The sequence below is a fragment of the Neopelma chrysocephalum genome, unplaced genomic scaffold (genome assembly GCF_003984885.1).
Source record: "Neopelma chrysocephalum unplaced genomic scaffold, ASM398488v2 Primary Assembly neopelma1_22b, whole genome shotgun sequence".
In the NCBI taxonomy this organism is placed as follows: Eukaryota; Metazoa; Chordata; class Aves; order Passeriformes; family Pipridae; genus Neopelma; species Neopelma chrysocephalum.
This window is the reverse complement of record NW_020897690.1, coordinates 6,061,694-6,081,842: the sequence shown is the minus strand read 5'-3', so window position 1 is coordinate 6,081,842 and position 20,149 is coordinate 6,061,694. Positions and strand designations below refer to the sequence as shown.

At 41.7% G+C, this 20,149-nt stretch overlaps 1 protein-coding gene across 2 annotated transcripts in view; it reads right to left on the bottom strand.

Moving 5' to 3' along the window:
- Positions 1–3,953: 3,953 nt before the first annotated feature.
- Positions 3,954–20,149, bottom strand: part of SCGN (secretagogin, EF-hand calcium binding protein) — a 29,225-nt gene continuing 13,029 nt past the window's right edge. Inside the window, exons 5-11 of one of the 2 annotated variants that reach the window (XM_027677579.1) lie at positions 19,709–19,765; positions 18,761–18,838; positions 8,730–8,785; positions 6,898–6,943; positions 6,726–6,785; positions 5,773–5,841; positions 3,954–4,537 (exon numbers count right to left, since the gene is read on the bottom strand). In XM_027677579.1, coding sequence (XP_027533380.1) covers positions 4,409–4,537; positions 5,773–5,841; positions 6,726–6,785; positions 6,898–6,943; positions 8,730–8,785; positions 18,761–18,838; positions 19,709–19,765 — 495 coding nt within the window. In that variant the 3' untranslated portion in view covers positions 3,954–4,408. The remainder of the gene's footprint in view (positions 4,538–5,772; positions 5,842–6,725; positions 6,786–6,897; positions 6,944–8,729; positions 8,786–18,760; positions 18,839–19,708; positions 19,766–20,149) is intronic. The other variant, XM_027677585.1, reaches the window with a different exon arrangement.

The following is a 20,149-nucleotide window of genomic DNA, read 5'->3' as shown; positions in this document are numbered from 1 at the left end:
TGCCAGAAAATGAGAGCTTTTCCTTAGCAATCAGTGTAGCCTTCATACAAAAATGTCTTTTATAGTTACTTTGCCCCATATAATTACACAGCAAAGCCCCCTTTAACATCTCACTACATAATGGCAACTTTCTATTTCAAATCAGATTAATGTAAGAGTTACCCAGCCATTTCAAGAGATAATAGCTGTAATTAAGGTGTTTCTAGTGATGGGCTCCTATTATAATGTGGCAGATGATTCTCTGTTAGTCTTGTTGGCTGCATTACTCACAATTGTTTTCATTAATATTGACACTATTCTCTTACCATACAAATAGAAAAAAAGAGATTAATCAAAATACTGTGCTGGTTTCCTATACTCTCAATGCTTCCTTTGGAACTGATGCTCAATTCTTAGCTTCCAGTTGGAATAAAAAACATCTTTTGTAAGATGTGCAGGCAGCTTCACCCATGTTATTTAAAGCAATATTGTGAGAAAAAAGGCAGATAGTTATTTTACTAAAAATCTGAAAGTAAAACACCGATGAAACTTCAATGTTGCCATTTCTAATCATCTCATCTGGTTTCAGTCTGTGTGTCAGTGATGTGAGATTGCTGAAATGTGTTCAGACTGGGGAATGAGGTGAGCATGTATATGTGGATTCATTGTCTTGGGGAAAAAATTGCACAGACCAAGGGACAACTGGCATGTAAGCAATTTGGAATTGTAAGGCTGATTCAGGAAAATGGGGGCCTCCAGTGGCAGAGCCCCTCGGTGATGGCTTGGGATAAGCAAAGTGTGTTAGTTTCAAAATGACGGGAGAAAAGATTGTCTCTATATCATCATTTCCAGCAAAGCCAATGAAGTTAAAACAAGGGATGGTTATCAGTTCTACACATTCTGAAGATGTCGGATTCCACTTCTCCTGAACGAGGTTGTCACGGCAAGTCAGCCAGAAAAAAACTGTGTCAAGTACCAAAAATAAGAAGAGCCAAGACAAGCAGGGAGCATGATAGAAGTGCAGGACATGCTCTCATACAACACACAGTGAAAAGGGAAGCAAAGAAACACCTTTTCTCTGAGGAAATTCAGACATTGATTTCCAGATCCAGAAGTTTGCCAGTTAAACAAGCAAAGGAAGAAAGCCAGCCATAAAAAGGCACATTTGGGAGCACTGCACATATTGACCACTGTGGTTGCTACATGTGCTTTAGAAATACACTTATGAAACATGACTTGTCAGTTAAAAATTGATTTCAGTAGATTTGCATACTATGAAGAGATAGAAAGCTATGAATCCTTTAATCTCAATTTTCTAAAGAAAAACATTAAAATACCAAGGGAAAATTATCTTTGTAAACATTTTCATTCACTTTCTGCTGTCAAATTCTAGTTACCAAGATGCAGCCTCCTAAATAAGGTGTTATCTGCAGAAATTGTTGTTGTTTTCACACATTTAACATAGAACAGGTATTTTTGTGTAACCATTCAAATGTGAAATATTATCTCATGTTTCAGTACATAAAAGTACCCTTCAAATTTGCAAAATGGATAATAGTTATGTTTTATCAAAGATTTATTGCCTAGCTATATATCTACAGCAGCTTAAAACGTTGAAATCACTAGAGTCCGAGACCAAAGGGCCTTATAGATAATTTATTATTGAAGTGAAAATAATAATTAAAACAAAACAAAAGCTCTGCAAGTAAGGAACGCATTTTCTCAGCAAGAAGTCTCAAAATGCCTGTCTCCTGCCTTAATGTTGACTTTAAGAGTCTATAGGGTTATAAGACCATGTCTCTCTAGTAATTACCTTGCTGACCTTTGCAATGTGGGCTCAAATCCCACTGGATCTGACATTTTGTTTTGTTTAGAGAGGATCTCCAGCTCACTGAGGCTGTTGTCCCACTGGCTTTCACTTTTGGTTCCTGCAAACAAGACAGTGTGTACGCCTGTTTTCCTGCTCCTTGCTTTCTGCTCTGCACAGAGAAAAACAACTCTCATGGGAATGGAAAACTAACTAAAAAAAAAAATCATAAACAACCAAATCTCTGAGTTCTCTATATAATATTTTAATCCATGATCTCCAATTACTTTTTGCTAGTGTTTTGTAAAATGCTCTTCTAAACTCATTTACTGCAGGCTATGCACTCACTTATGTGAAGTTAATAAAGCTAGTTGTGTGAAGGCTTTGGCAAAAATCAGTATTTAAAAAAATAAATCCCAGATTTGTACTAAAGAATGTCACATTGTCACACCGACATATCAAATTCATTACTGCTCAGTGTCTGTTGGCTGTAGAAGATGTAAAAAGCATGAGGTTCCAATAAAGAGGAAGTGTTGTATCTCTTGAAATGAGAGCTGTGGTTGTATACAGTTTCTGAAAATAATTTTCACTTTAGACTAAAACTTGATGTATATTTGGTGAGGCAGGTCAGGATATGCATGAACTTATACTTTAATAAATAAGAAGAAGTTCTACTGATGTGAGTCAGATTAAACAGAGGTGAAACAGAATAGACCTGCCGTCACTGAGAAATAGAAATAGTAAAAAGATCTTACATCTATCTGTGGAAATATATTGTAAGGGATGGTAGAGAAATTGCTCCCATGTCCAAAGTAATAATAACTGTAGTTTAAGAAAATAATAACAATGAGAATTACATAAAGACTGAAGAAAGAAAGAGAAACAGAAGAATATACTTAAAGGCATAACTATTTATTCTGATCAGTACGTTCTATTTGAGATACAATAAAACAATGCTTGGTGTTGTACCCTGCTAAGTTTGTTACAAGTTGTTCAAAGATGATGATAAAGCATGTGTGGTAAACAGCAGTGCATGGGATTTATCTGCTGGTTTCTTATCCGTGGTCCCGCACTCCTGACCACAGCTCTTCCCTTAGAGGGGCACGAGCAGTAAAACTGCATCCCTGCTGGCTTAGGGAGCTGCTGCTAAGGCTTTATTCCTTGTTTATCTTTTTTTGAACCATTGTAAAGCTCTGTTATTATGTTTGTGATTTGTGTTGCTGCCAGGGTGATAAAGAGCAGTTTCAGAGTTTAGAGCCCTAGTTCCGTGCTGGGGCTAAACACTCACTTAGCACTTGTTCAGTCTGTGAGCTTATCATCAATGAAAATAGAAAATGAGCAGATGTTTTAAGCTGAGTATGTTCTGAAGGGGGTATATGTAATCAGTGTTTGCATCTCTATTCATGTTGACTGAAGGTAAATTCTGATTAATTTTTATAAGACTGAGTATAAAGGCAGTGAGTGTTTCATGGTGTTGCCTTGTGTAGAAGACATAACTGGAAAGACTCTTGTGTCAAGTCTGTGACTGTCATTTGTAGAAAACAGAAATGGTGAAATGAGAGGGAGTTTTGCCAACAACCGTTTCTCATCAACTTTCTCTTAGGAAATTAAGAAAGAATTATATGGGCATGGCAGTGTAGGTGTGGCATTTTCTGAATATTCACCCAAAGGCTTTGGAAAAGGGAAATATGTGGTACAAATTATACTGTTGCCATCAGGATCCAGGATTACACTCCTGGCCCAGGAGTGATGGGAAGCTTTAGGTTTAATAAAGGTTACAAGTATCTGCTAACTCTTACAGATTTAAAAAAACCCAAGCATGTGTAGGACCTTTGTTCTCATTAGGCTTCTGTCCTTCCAGTTTATAGAAACCTTGTATGTTATTTCAGTTTGGGTCAGAAGAAAAGTGTCCTCCAGAAGTGATGTTACTCAGTGGCTTCATCCTGAAGGTGATATTATTTCCTAGTGTGTGTGGCTTCCCCATGGGAAGGATCTACCATGTTTCATTGCTTGATGGATTTAAACACCACAGTTTATAAGCATGCCAAAACATCTTGCCCTTTGATGCATTTTACACAAAAGGCTATTATGTAGTCTGCCAGCCTGCAACAGATGGCTTTCTGTACATAACACATAAACTTCGGTCTTACTGAACTTCTGTAATTGCCATTTTATTTCTGCACAAATACACTGTCATCCATCCAATATTTTAAACGCACAAAGCACAAGGCTCACCCAAGTAATAATTTCACATGTATAAGGCAACCAACAGAAACATCAATTAGCTGCACTCTGAGAGCACTGATGGGACATTTTGGAGGAGATGCTAGGGAATGGGCAGGGCAGCGTTTCATGAGGGCAGAAAAAGAACAGCAACCTCTTTTCTGAGCAGCTGGTCTGCTGGTGAGCAGAGACATTGCTAAGGGGACCCACAAGTGGCAGCGCTGAGTGAACACCACGAAGGAGTTGGTGGAGTGAGGAGGCCCCCATGCAAATCCCACTCTCCAGCCCAGCAGCACGGTGCCATGGCTCCCCACCACTTACACAGCAGCACAGACACACTTCTACAAGGAGCAGCAGGCAAATCTTACAAGGGAAACACAACCACGAGCACTTTGTCAGCTATGGGTTAATTTTCAGCCCAAGACACAAAGCTAGTTCAGATTTCTGAATTTTCCCATCCTTGTTCACATCACAGTGGTTGAGCAGGATCTGGCGGAACTTGTCCAGGTCCACCCCGCTAATGCTGGGCTGCAGGCAAAAGAGAAAAACAGTGCTGAGAGAGAAAATGGCTCTGGATTCTCCCAGTTTTGTAAAGCAGCAGACCATACAGCAACTGGGAAATCCATCCAAGAAGGACTGACCAAAAGGCCCCACATAAGCTTGTATGCAGTGGGGAGGCAAACAGAGGATCGGGAAAGGGCATCCTGCAGAAGCACAAGGGGTATGGGACTGTGAATAACTATACAGAAACGGCACCTTGACTTTTGTGCTTAGTGAAGGCCATCAATATCTGATCTATATCAAAGAAAAGCCTGCAAAAAGGTGTGCAATGCAGATCACTGCACTACCAGTCCTCTTCTTTCATCTGGTTTCCTCTCTCAATCCTGCTGTGCAAGGAGTGATGTAGCATTTCTGTCAGCAGACTCCTATTTTACAGCTACTCAGCAATGTAAAAATACCTTTTGTGGATCAAACTGCTGCTGAAGACACATTTTACACGCTACACTGTCTCTCTGTGCTAATGCTGTACTGCTTGCTCTGCTTCCTGCTTCCTTGGGAGGGGTTCAAATTCACATGCACAGCTTGTGGCGTCCAAGGACAATGCTGAAGAAGGCCCTTAGGGAAAGTACAAACTTCCCTCCTCTACACACACACACACAGAACAAATCCAAACTCCTACCCATTCCCACACCCTTCCCTGCACACTACATGACCATAACATACACCTGCAGCCATCACCACTCAGCTGCCATTCTCTGGTCTCTGCTGAACAGACATGGGAGTGCTGATATCCCTGTGCCAGGTCACATTGTGCGGAAATACAACAGCTCAGGCTCAGAGGAAGCCAAAACTAGACTCTATTTGTGTCAAAATCTCTATCTTGGTCTGGATCTGGAAACTCAAGATAATCCAATGCAGACAGACTCTGCTGTCCATCAGAAGCTGAAGTGACACACTGGGTACAGCATTGTCAATTAGAGATACACCTTAAATAATTTTCAAATGCAGCCCTGAGATAACCTAGTGAACCATGAGATCATTCTGGTGAGAACCACATCCTCAGGGAAAACAGAAGAAAGAGATTCTGGTGATTGATCTATGCCAACAATTTGTGCTGAGATGGTGACATTCCCTGCTGATGATGATCAGAGTGAAATTTGACTCTATGTTCTTACTAGTCTCTCCATGTACATAACATTTCCAAAACAAGCCCTGATCTTTCAGAAATACAGGGTGTTATTCAAACAGAGCCATGAAGATACCTTGACCAGTTCCATCATGTCTTTGACAAACCCATCCACTTCTGGGCCTTCAAGTGCTCCTGTTTTACTCTGAAAGATGGAATAAACATCAAAATTCCCCAGTGAGTCAAAAACACTACAATATTTACCAGCCAGTACATCCACCCCCTCACCAAGCTTTATAGCATAAAGCTCACAGAACCATAAAAAGTTTTGGATTGGAAGGGACCTTTAAGATCATCTGGTTCCAATCACCCCACCATGAGCATGGATACCTTCCACTAGACCAGGCTGGGTTGCTCAGACCTGGTCTTGAACACTTATAGGGACGGGAAATCCACAGTTTCTCTGGACAACCTGTTCTAGTGCCTCACTACACTCACAGTAAAGAATTTCTTCCTAATATCTAGGATCCCTTCCTTTTTCCCAAACAATCTCTTCCTCTCACATGGGAGCAACATCTCCCACCATTTTGTGAGGCTTGCTGGTCACCACCCTGAGGGAATTATTTGACTGTCAGAAGTGGCACTGACTTGTTGATGTCTAACAGGCAGTTAGATGGTAATGTCTGTCATGGGCCAGACTCCCTAAATAATCATTATTTCAATATTGGAAGGAGTTTTATTTTTCAGGGTGGTGGTGATGCAGGTCCCAACTGTCAAAGACTGTGAGCGCTAAAGCCACCATCCTCTCTGCATCTCCTTCAGGGATGCTGCTAATGCAGCAGCAATGGCCATGGCAATGGAGGAAGTCAAAATTGGTCCTTGCCACAAGTTCTCTGAGCATCACACCCATCTGTCCCTACTTTACCCCTCCCAGTCTGGTATCTAGGCTCATGGACCATGGGCTCGGGCACAGCTGCTGCTTCTGAGTGACCCCAACAACACCCAGCAGAAAGAAGAAATCTGAGCAGCATATGCTAAATCTGTGTCATTTGCAAATTGCAAGGGATTGAATGGCCTCATGGGACTCACAACATCATAGTGTGCAAAGATCTTCTCAAAATCTCTTCTCCTTTCTTCTGTGCTGCAAGCCTGCATGTAGAGAGGACAAGCAAATGAAAAATTTAAGAAAAAATTCATTTGAGCCCAGATTATCTTAGCTGAGAGAAACGGGATCAATGTATCAAAAACCAGTGCTACTTACATCCATTTTAAATTGTAGAAGGAAATTTTCCTGGAGCGCCAGAATCCTGAATGGAGAGATTTAAATTATAATCTTTCCACTTTATCATCTGCATACAAACTCTTCTGAACTCTCCTTGCTCGTAAAGCAAAGGGATGTTAGCTTATAGGCCTATAAAAGAGAAAATTGCCTGCAGGGTTATTTACAGAGGGCTGATGTGGGAACATGAGCCCTCCTCCCTGTCTGAGGGGGCATGGCAGGTGCTCTTTGGCTCACCACAAATGTGCTTAGTAGCACCATTGCTCCTCACAGAGCAATTCTGGTGGTCCAGTGCAACGGAGATTGTCAGACTGACTCAAGAGCAGCCAGACAACCATTCCTCATAACTGGATTGCTGTGCTGCATTAAAGGAAAGAGTCATTTATCGTTCTCTGTTGGAGGCAGAATTGGTGGTTGTAAAAGTAAAGGGCAAATTATTACTGGCCTGTGCACCGAGACTGGCTGAATTCCTCTCCTTTTGTCTCCTAAAGCTCATCAAGCACTGATAAATCATTTTCTCTCTCCAACTCCTCTGCTAACCCTGAGGTTTTTAGAGCCCATGCCACAGGGACACTGAGCTGTGTCTACACATGGAGGGATTTGGAGTGTGAGGAATGTGCTCAGACTGCAAGGGAGCCTCAGATGGCCTGGTTCCCAGTAGGGAACTGTATTTAAGAGAAAATTGCAACAGTAACTCCTTTTAGATATTCTCCATTCTGCCTCTGATTCTCTTCATATATATCATAGTCAAAGGGAACTGCTGTATGCACTTCAGTTATGTGTGCTCACATTTGTCATGATCCCAAGCAGAAAGTAACAGTTGCAAACCAGCGCTTCTGTCCCCTCACCTCTAAAATGGTGTTTTAAGATTGTATCTGCATGTTTAAAGTCCTATCTAATCAATGCACATACATTTACAGAGAAAGCCATACTCTCTGTCCATAGGCAATGAAAATCATCTAAAAGCCTCGGGAGACCATATCGCTCTCTACAACTACCTGAAAGGAGGTTAGAGCAAGGTGAGGGTCGGTCTCTTTTCCCAGGCAACCACCAGTAGGACAAGAGGGTACAGTCTTAAGCTGTGACAGGGGAGGTTTAGGTTAGACATTAGAAAGAAATTCTTTACAGAGAGAGTGATCAGACATTGGAATGGGCTGCCTGGGTTGGTGTAGTCACTGTCCCTCGAGGTATTTAAGAAGAAACTGGATATGGCACTTAGTGTGCCATGGTCTAGTTGACAGGGTGGTGTTGGGTCATGGGTTGGACTCAATGATCTCAGGGGTCTTTTCCAACCTAGTTGATTCTGTGATTCTGTGAGGTGTCAAGAACAGAAAAGAGACAGAGGTCCATGACTGAGTCCCCAGCTTCATTCACAAGCATCTTCACCTTGGCTCTTCAAATTCTTTCTTACTGCCGCTGCCAAACTCCTTTGTGGTGGCACTTTTGTTATTCAAAAAAGTAGGCAAAAAATGTGATGATGTAAAATAAATGCACGTCTACTACCCTGCTGAAGGGATTGCCATCATTTTTTTGGAGTAACAATGTCCCTGGTTGCTTTGTCACCTCCTGGGAAGCATCACAGAGGTAGCATGGGTCATGAACGTTGGTGTTGTACATTGCTGGCATTGCTCCTGTCACTAGCTCTAGATCCTCAGATTATTGCAATAGGGACAATGTTTTGGAGAGGTAGGATCAGAGGTGATGTAATTTGAAAGAAGGCAAAATTCAAATGCACGTCCCCACAGGGAGATCATCACCTTGCCTGGATCTGCCATTGTGAGCTGAAAAACCCCATCAACATTATTAAATCCTACCTTGCCAGGTCATTCAGGTCCAGCCGCCCATCTTTATTTTTGTCAAAGATTTTCATCTATAAATCAAGAAGACAGATATAAAATAGATAAACCATGAGGAGAACACGCGCACAAAAATCCAATATACATTTTGCTCTGCCCTGTGCCCTCATCTCTGCTTGTTTGGGGTGCTTGCGCAAATCCCAGGCAGCACGGCATCCTATGCTACCACCGAGTGCAAGGGTGGCATGAGAGCATAGCAAAATCCTCCAGATTTCTGACAGCAACAACCCAAAGCAATCAAGTACCCATACCGCTCCCTTCCCACCTTAAATAGGGGTAAAGGCAGGTCTGCAGCAAACACCTTAAGAAACTAAATACTGCCCTTGCCATGGCCCCTGAAAAAAATGCTGAAAAAAGGAGAAAACTTCTGAATGCTTCCAGCCTGACTCCATCCTTATCTTTCATTGTTGCTGTGGCTAGTGAGTGGCTGAAGAGCAAATGCCACCTTCTGATTGACACTCAGGTCAGGATTTTACAAGACTAAAGCAGTGCGGTTTGCTTGGCTCAGCCTGCTGTTGGAAAGCTCTAAGACTGGGAAGAAGGTTCAGGCTGCCAACATCAAGAGGTTAATCTGTGTGAATTCAAAACTTATCCTTTCCTTAAGATTACTTTTTCCTTAATATCATCATTTTGATGAGTCATGACCAAAAAATATTTATGTATTTGTTATATTTGGTTCTGCATTTCTCTTCAAGGTACAAAATCGAGTCTGTTACAAGGAAAGGGGGGAGTGTTTAATGAGTTGCAAACCTGAATAACTCATGACTCAAAGTTCTAGAAAAAATGTATTTCACATTGTAGTGGCAGTGGGGAGGAAGCTGAATATTTTACTGTAACAGGTCACCTTTCTTTGTCAGATAGTTAAGGAATATGAATTATATTGATAGATATAGATATTGATAGATCTCATCTGCTTGTTTCGTGGTTGTGCAGAGTAACCAGTTCACTACAGACCTGTTGTGTAATTGCACATCTGCTGAAGAAGGCCTGTAGCAGTCCCCATCTCACCAAGATTAGAAGGACAGGAGTATCCTCTGTGACACTGAATGAGCAGGAGCCAGCAGCATCTCCTGAGCATTTCCCAGCAGTGAAGCCTAACACTTGTATGTGAACACTGTGTTCTGGAAAGCTGCCATTTCTCAGGGAGACCTTAACTATTTTGTCAGTGCTGCCTTCTCCTTGCCCCTTGCTCAAGGGCAGGCAGCTACGCTGAGACCCTTTATTGTAGTGCATTTAGATTGAGATTCTGCAACAGATTGTCTCCCATTAATTATTCTGAGCATTTTACACTACTGAGGTTTGCATGGGGTTTTTCAAGAGGAAGTTGGTATAGGCTCACTTTTACTCCCACCAAAAGACAGTATAAAAGTTCTATGAATGATTGAAGGCCCATATTGAGATATTTGGAAAAATGGCATCCGGAGAGCTATGTGGGTGTTCAGTGGCACAAGGAAAGCCATTTTCCCATTTACTTGGCCTCTGCCAAGCATGCACTCTGTGCAGAGCCACTAAATAACAGAAGAAGGACTCCTGAATCTTCTTTGCTCTAGAGCTGGAAAGCAAATAAAGCTGCCAAGCCATCCTGAGGACTGCTCTCTGCTTGCTCAATCCAAGTCGCCCCTTTCTAGCTGATCTAAATTCTTGCATCCTGCTTCCTGCCCCATTGGTTGTCCCACCGTAAGACGGCAATTTCCCTGGTCTTTGCTGGAGCTGCAATGGGGCAAGGCTGGAGGAAGGGATGGGAGCAGAAGCTGCCTTTGCTGTTGCCACCAAGGGAAGAAGTGTCCTTGCAATGACAGACTCCCACTGCCATCAGAGAGATAAACCTGAGCCTTCAGTCCTTGGATAATAAAGGAGTTATTCTCCAGGCCATAGAAAATCATTAATGTTCTTTTTAGAAATAGATAATCCCAGATAAGAATTTAAAAGCCTCTGTCCAAATGTAACATCAGTACCTAACCTGGTTTTTTGTGTTTTGTGAAAAGAGAGGGAGTCTGCTAGTTTGCTTTTGCAGACTCTCCAACGAGGGTGGCTTTGCAACATCCAGCTTACACCATTACTCTGAAAAATATTCTTTAAAGAAAACTTATGAAGACAACCCCTACTTAGACAGCTAGAGAAAGTATCAGCATGTGGATGGTGGGAATACTGTAGTACTGAGGCTCTACAGTAACTCAAGTGCTTTTGAAAATGCCACTCTAAAATCTCTTGGTTTAGGCCACCAAGGAGCATTAGTTACCCACATGGTCTCTAGGAATTCATCATAAAGCAGCACAGCTGGCATGGTGGGAGAGGACAGCATTTGGTGGGAAACACAGGACACAGCTCTCGGACTCTGCTGCCAGGTCAGGGCAGCTCTGGCTGAAGGCACTGGCCTTTTCTTCACACAAAGATACAGTGTCCTTACTAAAACACACTAAAACTTACTGTCTTTAGCACTCTTTCAGCTTCACCCGGATTCTCCTACATGTTTCCGAGCTCCTGAAAGTGTGTGTTATTTTCTCCCATACTCTGTGCATCTCAGAATTACTCTTTGGAGACTAAAATCCAGTGTTTCAGCCTAAACTTCAAATTCAGATGTGTTTTTCCCTCTGCGACATCTCAGGAAAGCAAACACACAGATTTTTTTGGGAGAGGTTCAGCTCTGTGACCACAATGTTCTGATTTCCATACAAACTCACTGATAAACATCTATAAATGCTGACCATGGTGTCAGCTTATGGGACTAGGACAGATCTGGTGCATCCCTAATCAAGAGTCAGACTTGGGGCACGTTTCTCATTTCATATAGGCCTATCTGGGACAAGTCTTGAGTCTCCTTTTCAGTGAAACATCTCCAGCCTCACCTCTATTTCCACAGAATAAATAAATAAGCACCCTAGTGTAGCTGTCCTTGTCTTGGGACTTTGGGTGTCCTACCTGCCCTGCATCTGCTCTACATTGTGGGTGCAGCATATTCTCATGGGTTCAGAAGTCACAAATAGCTGAGAGGCTGAAAAGCTTTTTGCATCCTTAATGAAACAGGCTAGATTAGAGGTGGTGGTTTAGATGTGAAAGTCTTTCTACTTCAGTGTCAATTTTGTGAGCTAGTGGTTTTCAACCTTATCCATTTCTGAACACTTCACAATATTCCTGCAGTAGCACAGACCCCATTAAAGCACATTTAACTGCAGAGAGAATACCTTCCCTAGTGGAATGCTTAACGAAAGGAAACATCCACAATTTGCTTCTCTTGCATGGTATCTTTGAGCTTGACATTAAACTTTCACTGGCTGACCATGTCTACTTACAGCTAACCAGCTCCCTTCCCTGACCTCCTTCACTCCTCCTGACATCCTTCACTCAGCTCTGCAAGAGAGTATCTTTGTGTTTTCTAATTGTTTGGTCTTCTTCTGCAACAAGTATCCTGAATAAAATTTGCAAACATATGCAATATTTTGATTGTCCAAACCAGTCAACAGAGGGAAAATAAAAGTCTGGCTGGAAGAGCTAGGCCGAGCTAATTCTTGGCCACTGACTTCCACATGACAGATAGAAAACATGTTGGGAATTAGTTCAGGTACCACAGCTAATAAGATAGACCTAATCCTGTTATCTGGACAACTGGAGCTCATGCGTACCCACTACATGGCAGTCTCGCTTTGCATTACTTGGGGAAAAGCCTGAGGAAATGTTTTTTAATTAAACTTTCAAGTTTCAAGCATGTGAGTGTTTATTCTGATCTGCTAATTGTGTGAATGAGCACACAAAGAATGTCAGAGGGTACCCCACGTGACAAAGTGTACATCATGGGAGAAGCAGATAATTGAAATGGTTATGAGATTGTTTCTAATTTAAACTCTTAAACACACCATCCTGATATGTTAAACTTGATGGATTTTCAGTTTACTCTCCTGAAAAGTATATTTACGCTGCCAGGCTGATATGAAAATATGAAATGTGGTTAAGGACAAGGTCTGGCATGTTTAAACAGCACTCAATTTTAGTAAAAGCTTTTTTGCATCTAGCAGTAAGTTTTATAAAATAATGCATTTATTTTACTGTCAAGCTACCCCGTGTTTTAAAGTGTTTGCACAAATTAATTCACTGACATTTTAATGGAAGTGCACCAGGGGCATCTTAGTTCTGTTTGTTTGAATGTAGTCCATGTACTCTCAGGCAGACAGAGAATATGCAAAAGCTGGGTTTGCAAAATAAGTGTTGTTACATCTCCATTTCTTTTTAAGTGCAAAATCAGAACTGCCATTGGCTTTTAATTCAGCAAGGAAAATACCTCTGCTTTTCCTGTCCAGTGTTGTAAAGAAGGCCACCGAAACACCACAGTATGATATGCTTTGAAGAGCAATATAAGATTATAACTCTGAATTATTTTCCATGACAGAGGTAAGGAAAGAAGTAAACAACCAAAATAAATAATTCTGTGAGCAGTGGACTCACTAAAACCTGCGTTTATATCTTCTCTGGTTCTTTGTGTGCAGTAAAGTGGGACACTGAAAAGAGTCAGCTTTTGCTTTACTTCCTACTCTCACAAATACATATATCATGGGCACCTATGCCCAACAGCTGTAACTCAAGTTGGCCTGTGAGTACAGAGTTATTGAGAGTGTATCAAGACAGGCATGTGCCCAAGCTCCAGGACTGCCTATGGCTTCTTTCTTTGAGGAAGGATGGCGTCACAAAGGCTTTTGCAGACAGACAGGAGGGCCCTGTGCCCAGCAAGTTATCTTCAGGACAAAAGCTCAGTGCTCTGCCCAATTAGATTGCCTGTGTCACATAGACAAGTCATTTAGTGCAGAATTTCTAAGAGTGTTTTGATTCTTGGAAGAGCAAAGTGTTATCTCTTGGAGTTTTCAGAAGCCTGCAGGCTCCTGAGTTCTGTTGGTTTTGATCTTCAGAAATGAAGTTTGAGCTTAAATGGGATATTCTGCTTCCCTTGCAAAATTGGAAGCGGCAGGACCACCTACGTTAAGTCAAGAAGGGACACGGGAGGCAGATTTGCCTCCATTGTGTTCATCAGATGTGTGGGTTCTCTATTACAGGCAGCAATGCTACAAGAAGAATCGCACGCACACAAACCCAGGAAGAAGCTCTCTGCTTATGGTGGGGCTTCCATAGTGGTGGCTTGGGTTAGATGTCATGTTTGCGGTGCCAGAGCATCCCTGGAGATCCAGTCTCTTGGGGGTCATGCCATCCTTCCAGAATTGTCTGGGAGGGGGGCCAGAAAGGAACACTACCAGGAGAAGAGATGTGCGAAGACTGTTCCTTAGGCAACCACTCTTGTAGGCTACACTCCGTTCATATTTTATTTCTAGAGCTTTGGGAAGTTTGCTCTGTTTAGGCTTTTTTTCAATATAATAAATATTTGTCTTTCTATTATTACACCATTTCTTTGGTGGTCATAAAAGACGTTGTTAACAAAGACATACTAGCTTGACTAGTAAGGTGTTAAGGGTCTAAATTACCTGAATTTTCTGTGCTCTGACTTTTATTTCCATGTGTAAGTAAACCGGCCTTGGCACTGAGCACAGACAGACAGGCCTTCACAGCCGAAGATCAGACCACATTGAGCCTCTAGCATTATCCTTGCAGAGGGGACAGGCAGCAGCCACAAAAGCACCAGAAATCCCCCCAATATACAATAAAGGTAGTCCACAATGCATACTCATGGACATAGACCATCTTCGGGGAGAAGTCACCCTCTTCCCCTCTGCACTGAGAAGATGAGGAGCAGCTGGTCAGCTGCAGGTTTGTGTGCTCAGCTTACATAGCTCAGTCCCCAGGACAACCTTTGCAAATAAGCTCAGCAAAACCCTGGTATCATTAAAGCTGTAAAAGATATCTATATTGACTTCTCTGGGGCTAAGATTTCATACTCAGCCATCTCCATCTACAAACTTTCAAATATTGTAGTTCATGACCAATGCTTGTTGGGTTATTAGTCACTGCACTTATACTATTGTCTCTCTAGAATTTTAGCTTGTGGTGGACAAAGGTAGCATGTTGGCTGGCTGAGAGTGATCCTTTTCATTTTACTAAGATGCAATAATGTTCAAATTAAAGGACTTTTTTATGCTCAGCCTGACATTATCAACATAAGGCAATGCAAAAAGTGAATGTCAGTGTTGCATGTGTGACTGCTTCAGGAGAATGTGTAACTTAATTTGCTGAAGTTTGCCTCAGTAATGAGCTTGTCCTTCATGCAACTTGTAGGCATTGAGATTACAAAACTAGAAGTAACATGCTGCTATCTGGGAAGCTGTAAACTATGAGGGTTTCTATGAACAAGGTAATAACATATGCCAAGATGCAAAAACGGAGTGAAAATTTTGTTTTTACAGAAGAAAAAAATGATGAATACTTAAGTTCATCAGAAAATATATCTTAAATCTAGTTTCTATTCCATCATTTACAGCATTCTATGAAGTACACAGCTGTGTGCATGTATAGGTACAGAAGCTGTGACTCACAACAAAATGTTGTCAAATGCATGTGTGAGATGAGTGTTCATGGGCTGAAACTTCACTAGGACACAGAAGTGTACTAATAGCTTGACTTGGGGGGTTGAGGGGAGATGGGGAGGGATTGGAAAAGGTTGTTCCACCATCATCCTCCGCAGTCGTCTTCTCATCGTGAACCACAAAGGGGACAAGTTTTCATTTCTCCGCCTTGTGTTAATTCAGGAAGGCAGAAAATTCCCACCATGCTCTTAAAAACCTCCATTTTCAGCTGCTCACTGTGTCTCCTGGAGCACACATTGCAGGACGCCCTGGGGCCTCTTCTCATGAGGCTCAGAGTAATACAAGGCTTTGATTCAACCTCCAAGCACTTGCTCTCTGCCAACAGCTCTCAGTCTGTGCCCATGGGAAGGCAGTTCTGGGAACAAGTTAGGCCAGAGGCACCTGTATTCAGTTGGTTGGAATCAGAGGGGAATGTTTCAGCCTTGGAGCTGAGGAGGAGTGTGTGAATCAAAACACTGGGTTTGCAAAGGGTCCTGGGGATTCTGGTTGGCTGGATGACAGCACCAGGTGCTGTTTGCCAAAGGAACCCTAATGGAGGGGGAATGAGGAGGGGGCTCTGCAGAGAATCCTGAGGATTGAATCATGGTGTGTGCAGCCTCATTTCCTCATTGTCTGTAGCAATAAACCTACAGATTGTTTTCAGGGACTCAGAACTGCACATGATTATGTACCTTCTCATGCAAGTAGGTGCATGTAAATAATTATTCATACACACTTGATGACTATTAATACAAACATATATCTATGGAAGCATGAAAAAAAACAAGAACTGTGCCTACAAAGGGGCTTCCTCAGCACAAAGTTGCCACTTTAATTCCCCCGTGAAGAGTCTTGGGAACTCAAGACTCTTGCTTCGCGACTTCAAGATTCTTGCTTCGTGACTTTCCCCAGTGGCTTTACTGCTCCTTAAGAAACGGCTGCTAAACAATCTGATAAAGTGATGCTCCTTTCCAGAGATGACCAATCTCTTCCAAAAGAAATAGGAGCAAGAATTTAACATGTCCTGGTTAGTATGATATCTGCTTGCACTGCTCATAAGCTTCAAATATCCAGCACAGAACCATAAAATGCAGCTTTTTTTTTTCTCTCATGCCTGGGCTACTTTCTTTAAAATGATAATTTGCATTTTCCTCTTTATCGCTATCTCCAGAAGGCTCTAGGGTCCACTCAGTATATCAGTAGCTGCTTAAGATGCGTGCAGCCAGCTGTGTATGTACAGAAAAAAGGGCAGGGATCTGTAAATTCCTGTGGAGACAGATGGATTTACAGCTCCTAGGGACACGGCTTATTTCAACAGAATATTATTACAGCGGCACTTGAAAGCCCTGAGTTGGATAGATGGGCCACCCTGAGAGACCCTGTAGTTGGGTTCAGCAGAAACAGTTCCTTGTCCCAAGGACTTCATGCTCTAAACAGATAAAAGGCTGGGAGCAAAGCAATAGGGGAAGGAAATATAAGTGTGTCCACTCTGCAGTAAAGGAATTGGTGCTGCTGGTTGCTAAAGATACAACAGAAAGACTGTGAAAGCTTCAGGAATAAAATGGAAGGGCTACTGTTCCCTTTTTCCTAAACAGTGGTGATGGTGGCAGAGTCCCAGTGGGACTCCTCACTCCATGGGGAAAGCAGTGAGAGAAAGCAAAGAGCTGTCTTGCCCTGGGCCTTGACATTTTTCCTTTGCTCCTTGAGTCATTTCTCCCTCTTTATACAGCCCACGAATGTAAAGCTGAATCTTTCTTCCCTCATTGGAATTTTGCCCTTCTGCTTCAGATATGTTCCCACTCAATCACTTCATGCAATGTATCTGATACAGTAGAGATACTGCCCACGTGGATACTTTGTTGTGAGGTACAGAATTTATATCCTCTATTTTACTACAGAATATCACAGGGTGATTACCTGTGTGGTAATTTCACACCCTGCCTTAGCTTTTGGGATGGTGTGTTTATAAACATCCTTGACCTTCAGTTTAGAGAAAAGAATTGCAAGATAAAAATGATCATCTGCCATATCTTCATTTTCTAATAACCATCAACATCCCTGATTCTTTTGGCATTGCAGCTTTGCAAACCTTTGTCCTCAGGAGCGAGATTTGCATTTCAGATCATAGATTTCCCCAGATATACAAGGCATCCCTTTTCCCAGATCAAATCTTATCTTTTGATGTAGAGACTAAACTGCCTCTCCGAAGATACAAAGCCAATCCATAAAAAAACATGGAAATAGAAACCAGACTTCCTGGCTCTTAGCCCTGGGCTGCATTGATACCCAGGTGCGTTAGGGCAGTAGAATCACAGATCTTTCTTGGGAAATTAAGGGAAAGGGCAAGCAGTTGGAGGAAATGAACCACCCACTGTCTACAAGCTTCAGATCACCTATTTCCCAGCACTTGATCAGAGATTAACCACCAGGGACGGAAACCTCAATGGAGCAGCACGAAAGCTACTTGCTACCTGCAGATGCTACCAGGAAGATTTTTGTTCTAGCTGTAACTACTGGGATTTTATTGTTTTTAGGCTCTGCCAGTTGGAAAATAATTTCTGTAGCTAGCATTCCTCTCCTTTCACTGTCTTATAAATGTGAAAGAAAAAAAATCTATGCTCTTCTGTAATGGTACAGTTTTTCACATTGCTCTAAAGGGTCACATTTCTAGACAGAGATGCATCATGCATATATAACATGGTATTGCAAAATATGTGGGCAGCTCCTTATTTGCTTGCATACCAAGCCGGTTTTTAGGTACAAACACAGATTTTTTGCCAAGAAACAAGGCAGTCTCATCTGAAAGTAATTTTAAAAATTGCAGTGATAGATGTCTGCTAGTGCAATTCAAATAATACCCTTGAGAATGACATCAGAAATGAGATTTTTTTCCCCTTTTTTTCTTGTTTTTAGATGTTTAGATATAATAAGTTGCTCTGAAATCCGGGTGACTGATGCTAAACTTACACCAAATAATACACTTTTGATTGCAGTATAAAAGCTGTATTGTGATAAAGCAGGGGAAGAGTTGAAACTTTCAACCTCCCAGTCTTTCAGGGAAGCAGCAGGGAGCCAGCAAGGCTTGCTGGGCTTCGCGGAGCAGAAAAGCCAGATATCTGCTCGCCTCAGAAGCAAAAAGATTTGTTAGGAAAGAGGAAGGGAAGGAGGGAGGGAATGAGCTAGCTGTGGCTGAACATGTCCTGAAGAAGGATGTGCCTCACCTATTTTTAAAGGAGTTTAGAGTTAAGTTTGCTTTGGCATAGAGTCAAGCTGTTTTTTCATAGGGAATAGTTCAACTTAAACCAAAAGTGTTTGTAATGCTTTCACAGCTGATGTCTAGTGTAAAGAACTGTTAGCTGTAGCATGTGTTAACTTCCCTAAGGATTCTCTGGTACACCTTTTAAGAGGGCTTTTATGGCCCTGTAGACATTGACCCCGAAGATTTTTAGTCAGTACTCTAATCTAAACAATATTAATACTATCTTTTCTTACCATGGTATCAGTATATTCTTCCAGTTTTACTTCAGCAACCATCTTGTTATGCTGCAAAAAGAGATCTCGCAGGAAATCCTGTAGTAAGAAAGAGACAAATTTTACTCTTTAGAGTAAACAAGAAATAACAGTAACAAATTCAAATCTAGCAGAGTTATATGAATCTAGTTTCACATTGCTGGTTAGTAGTAGTATCTTCAGTTTCACAAAGTTCAAAATTTTTAGCTGAAACATATTTTTTCAAATAAATTAGAAAATAAACAAATTTCCCCAGAGAATGCATACTGGAATGAATCATTAATTAACTCATAAAATAAGGAAAAAATAACATCAATCCTGCAATATTTGCTAACTGATGTCAAATCAAAATATTTTCTTTTCAGCAAAACACTTAAACATCCTCTTATTTATTTGCTGGGACACAGGCTGAAGCCACACACTGAGACTTCAGCACACAGTCTGCAGCCCAGGGATGGACTTTTGTGTCCAGATGACTCAAAGTGTTTGAGTTACTGTTTCTGAACAGCCTCTCGCCTCAACAGCCTGAGATTTAATGAGAAACCAGTGTTCAGAAAATCTGCAGGCTCAGGAACAGATTGTGAAGAAATCCCATTAATAAAATACAATGGTTTGGCTCTGTTTAGCTGGGAGAGGCCAAGGCGAGGCAGCATTTGTGGGGCTCATTGGGTGCCTCAGGGTCACTGAGACAAGTGGGGTCATGGGACAAGGTAAGACATCAAGGGCAACAGCAGAGCATCCTCCCTCCTGCAGGGTCCCTGAGACCATGCCAAAGGGCGAGTCCTTCAACTCACTATTAACAATCTTGTTATTAACAATCATTTGTCAACCACACAAAAAGGCAGCAAATTGGTAAAGCTGACAGAAGGGCTCCTATTGACATCAGTGAGCTGTAGATCAAGCCCACAGAGATTTGTTAGAACAACTTACTTTGAGCTCGCCAGCTGAAATAAATCCACTGCTGTCAGCATCATAACTGCGCCAGATCTGAACGGGGATAAATTGATACAATCACGTAAATATTGCAGTTAATCATCTGCTCCAGTGATAGATTGTAAAAATTCAAATCAGAACTTCCATAATGAGCAAGCTGTTGCATTATCCAACACATAATTAATTGTACATGAAATACAATAAACTTTTCACACAATAGCTTTTACTCACACTTGTACATATGACATGCTGCTATCACATGTTTAATGCAGACAGACTGTCTATAAAAGGAAGAAAAGACTAAGAAACTGCTCTGCATTTCTTACCTAATTTGTACATGCAGCTTCTTTTATTACCCTGAATAAAAGTCAAGGCCATACACAACTGGCCATTGATCCGCAGAAGCTTCCAGTTTGCATGTGAAGTAAAAGTAACTGC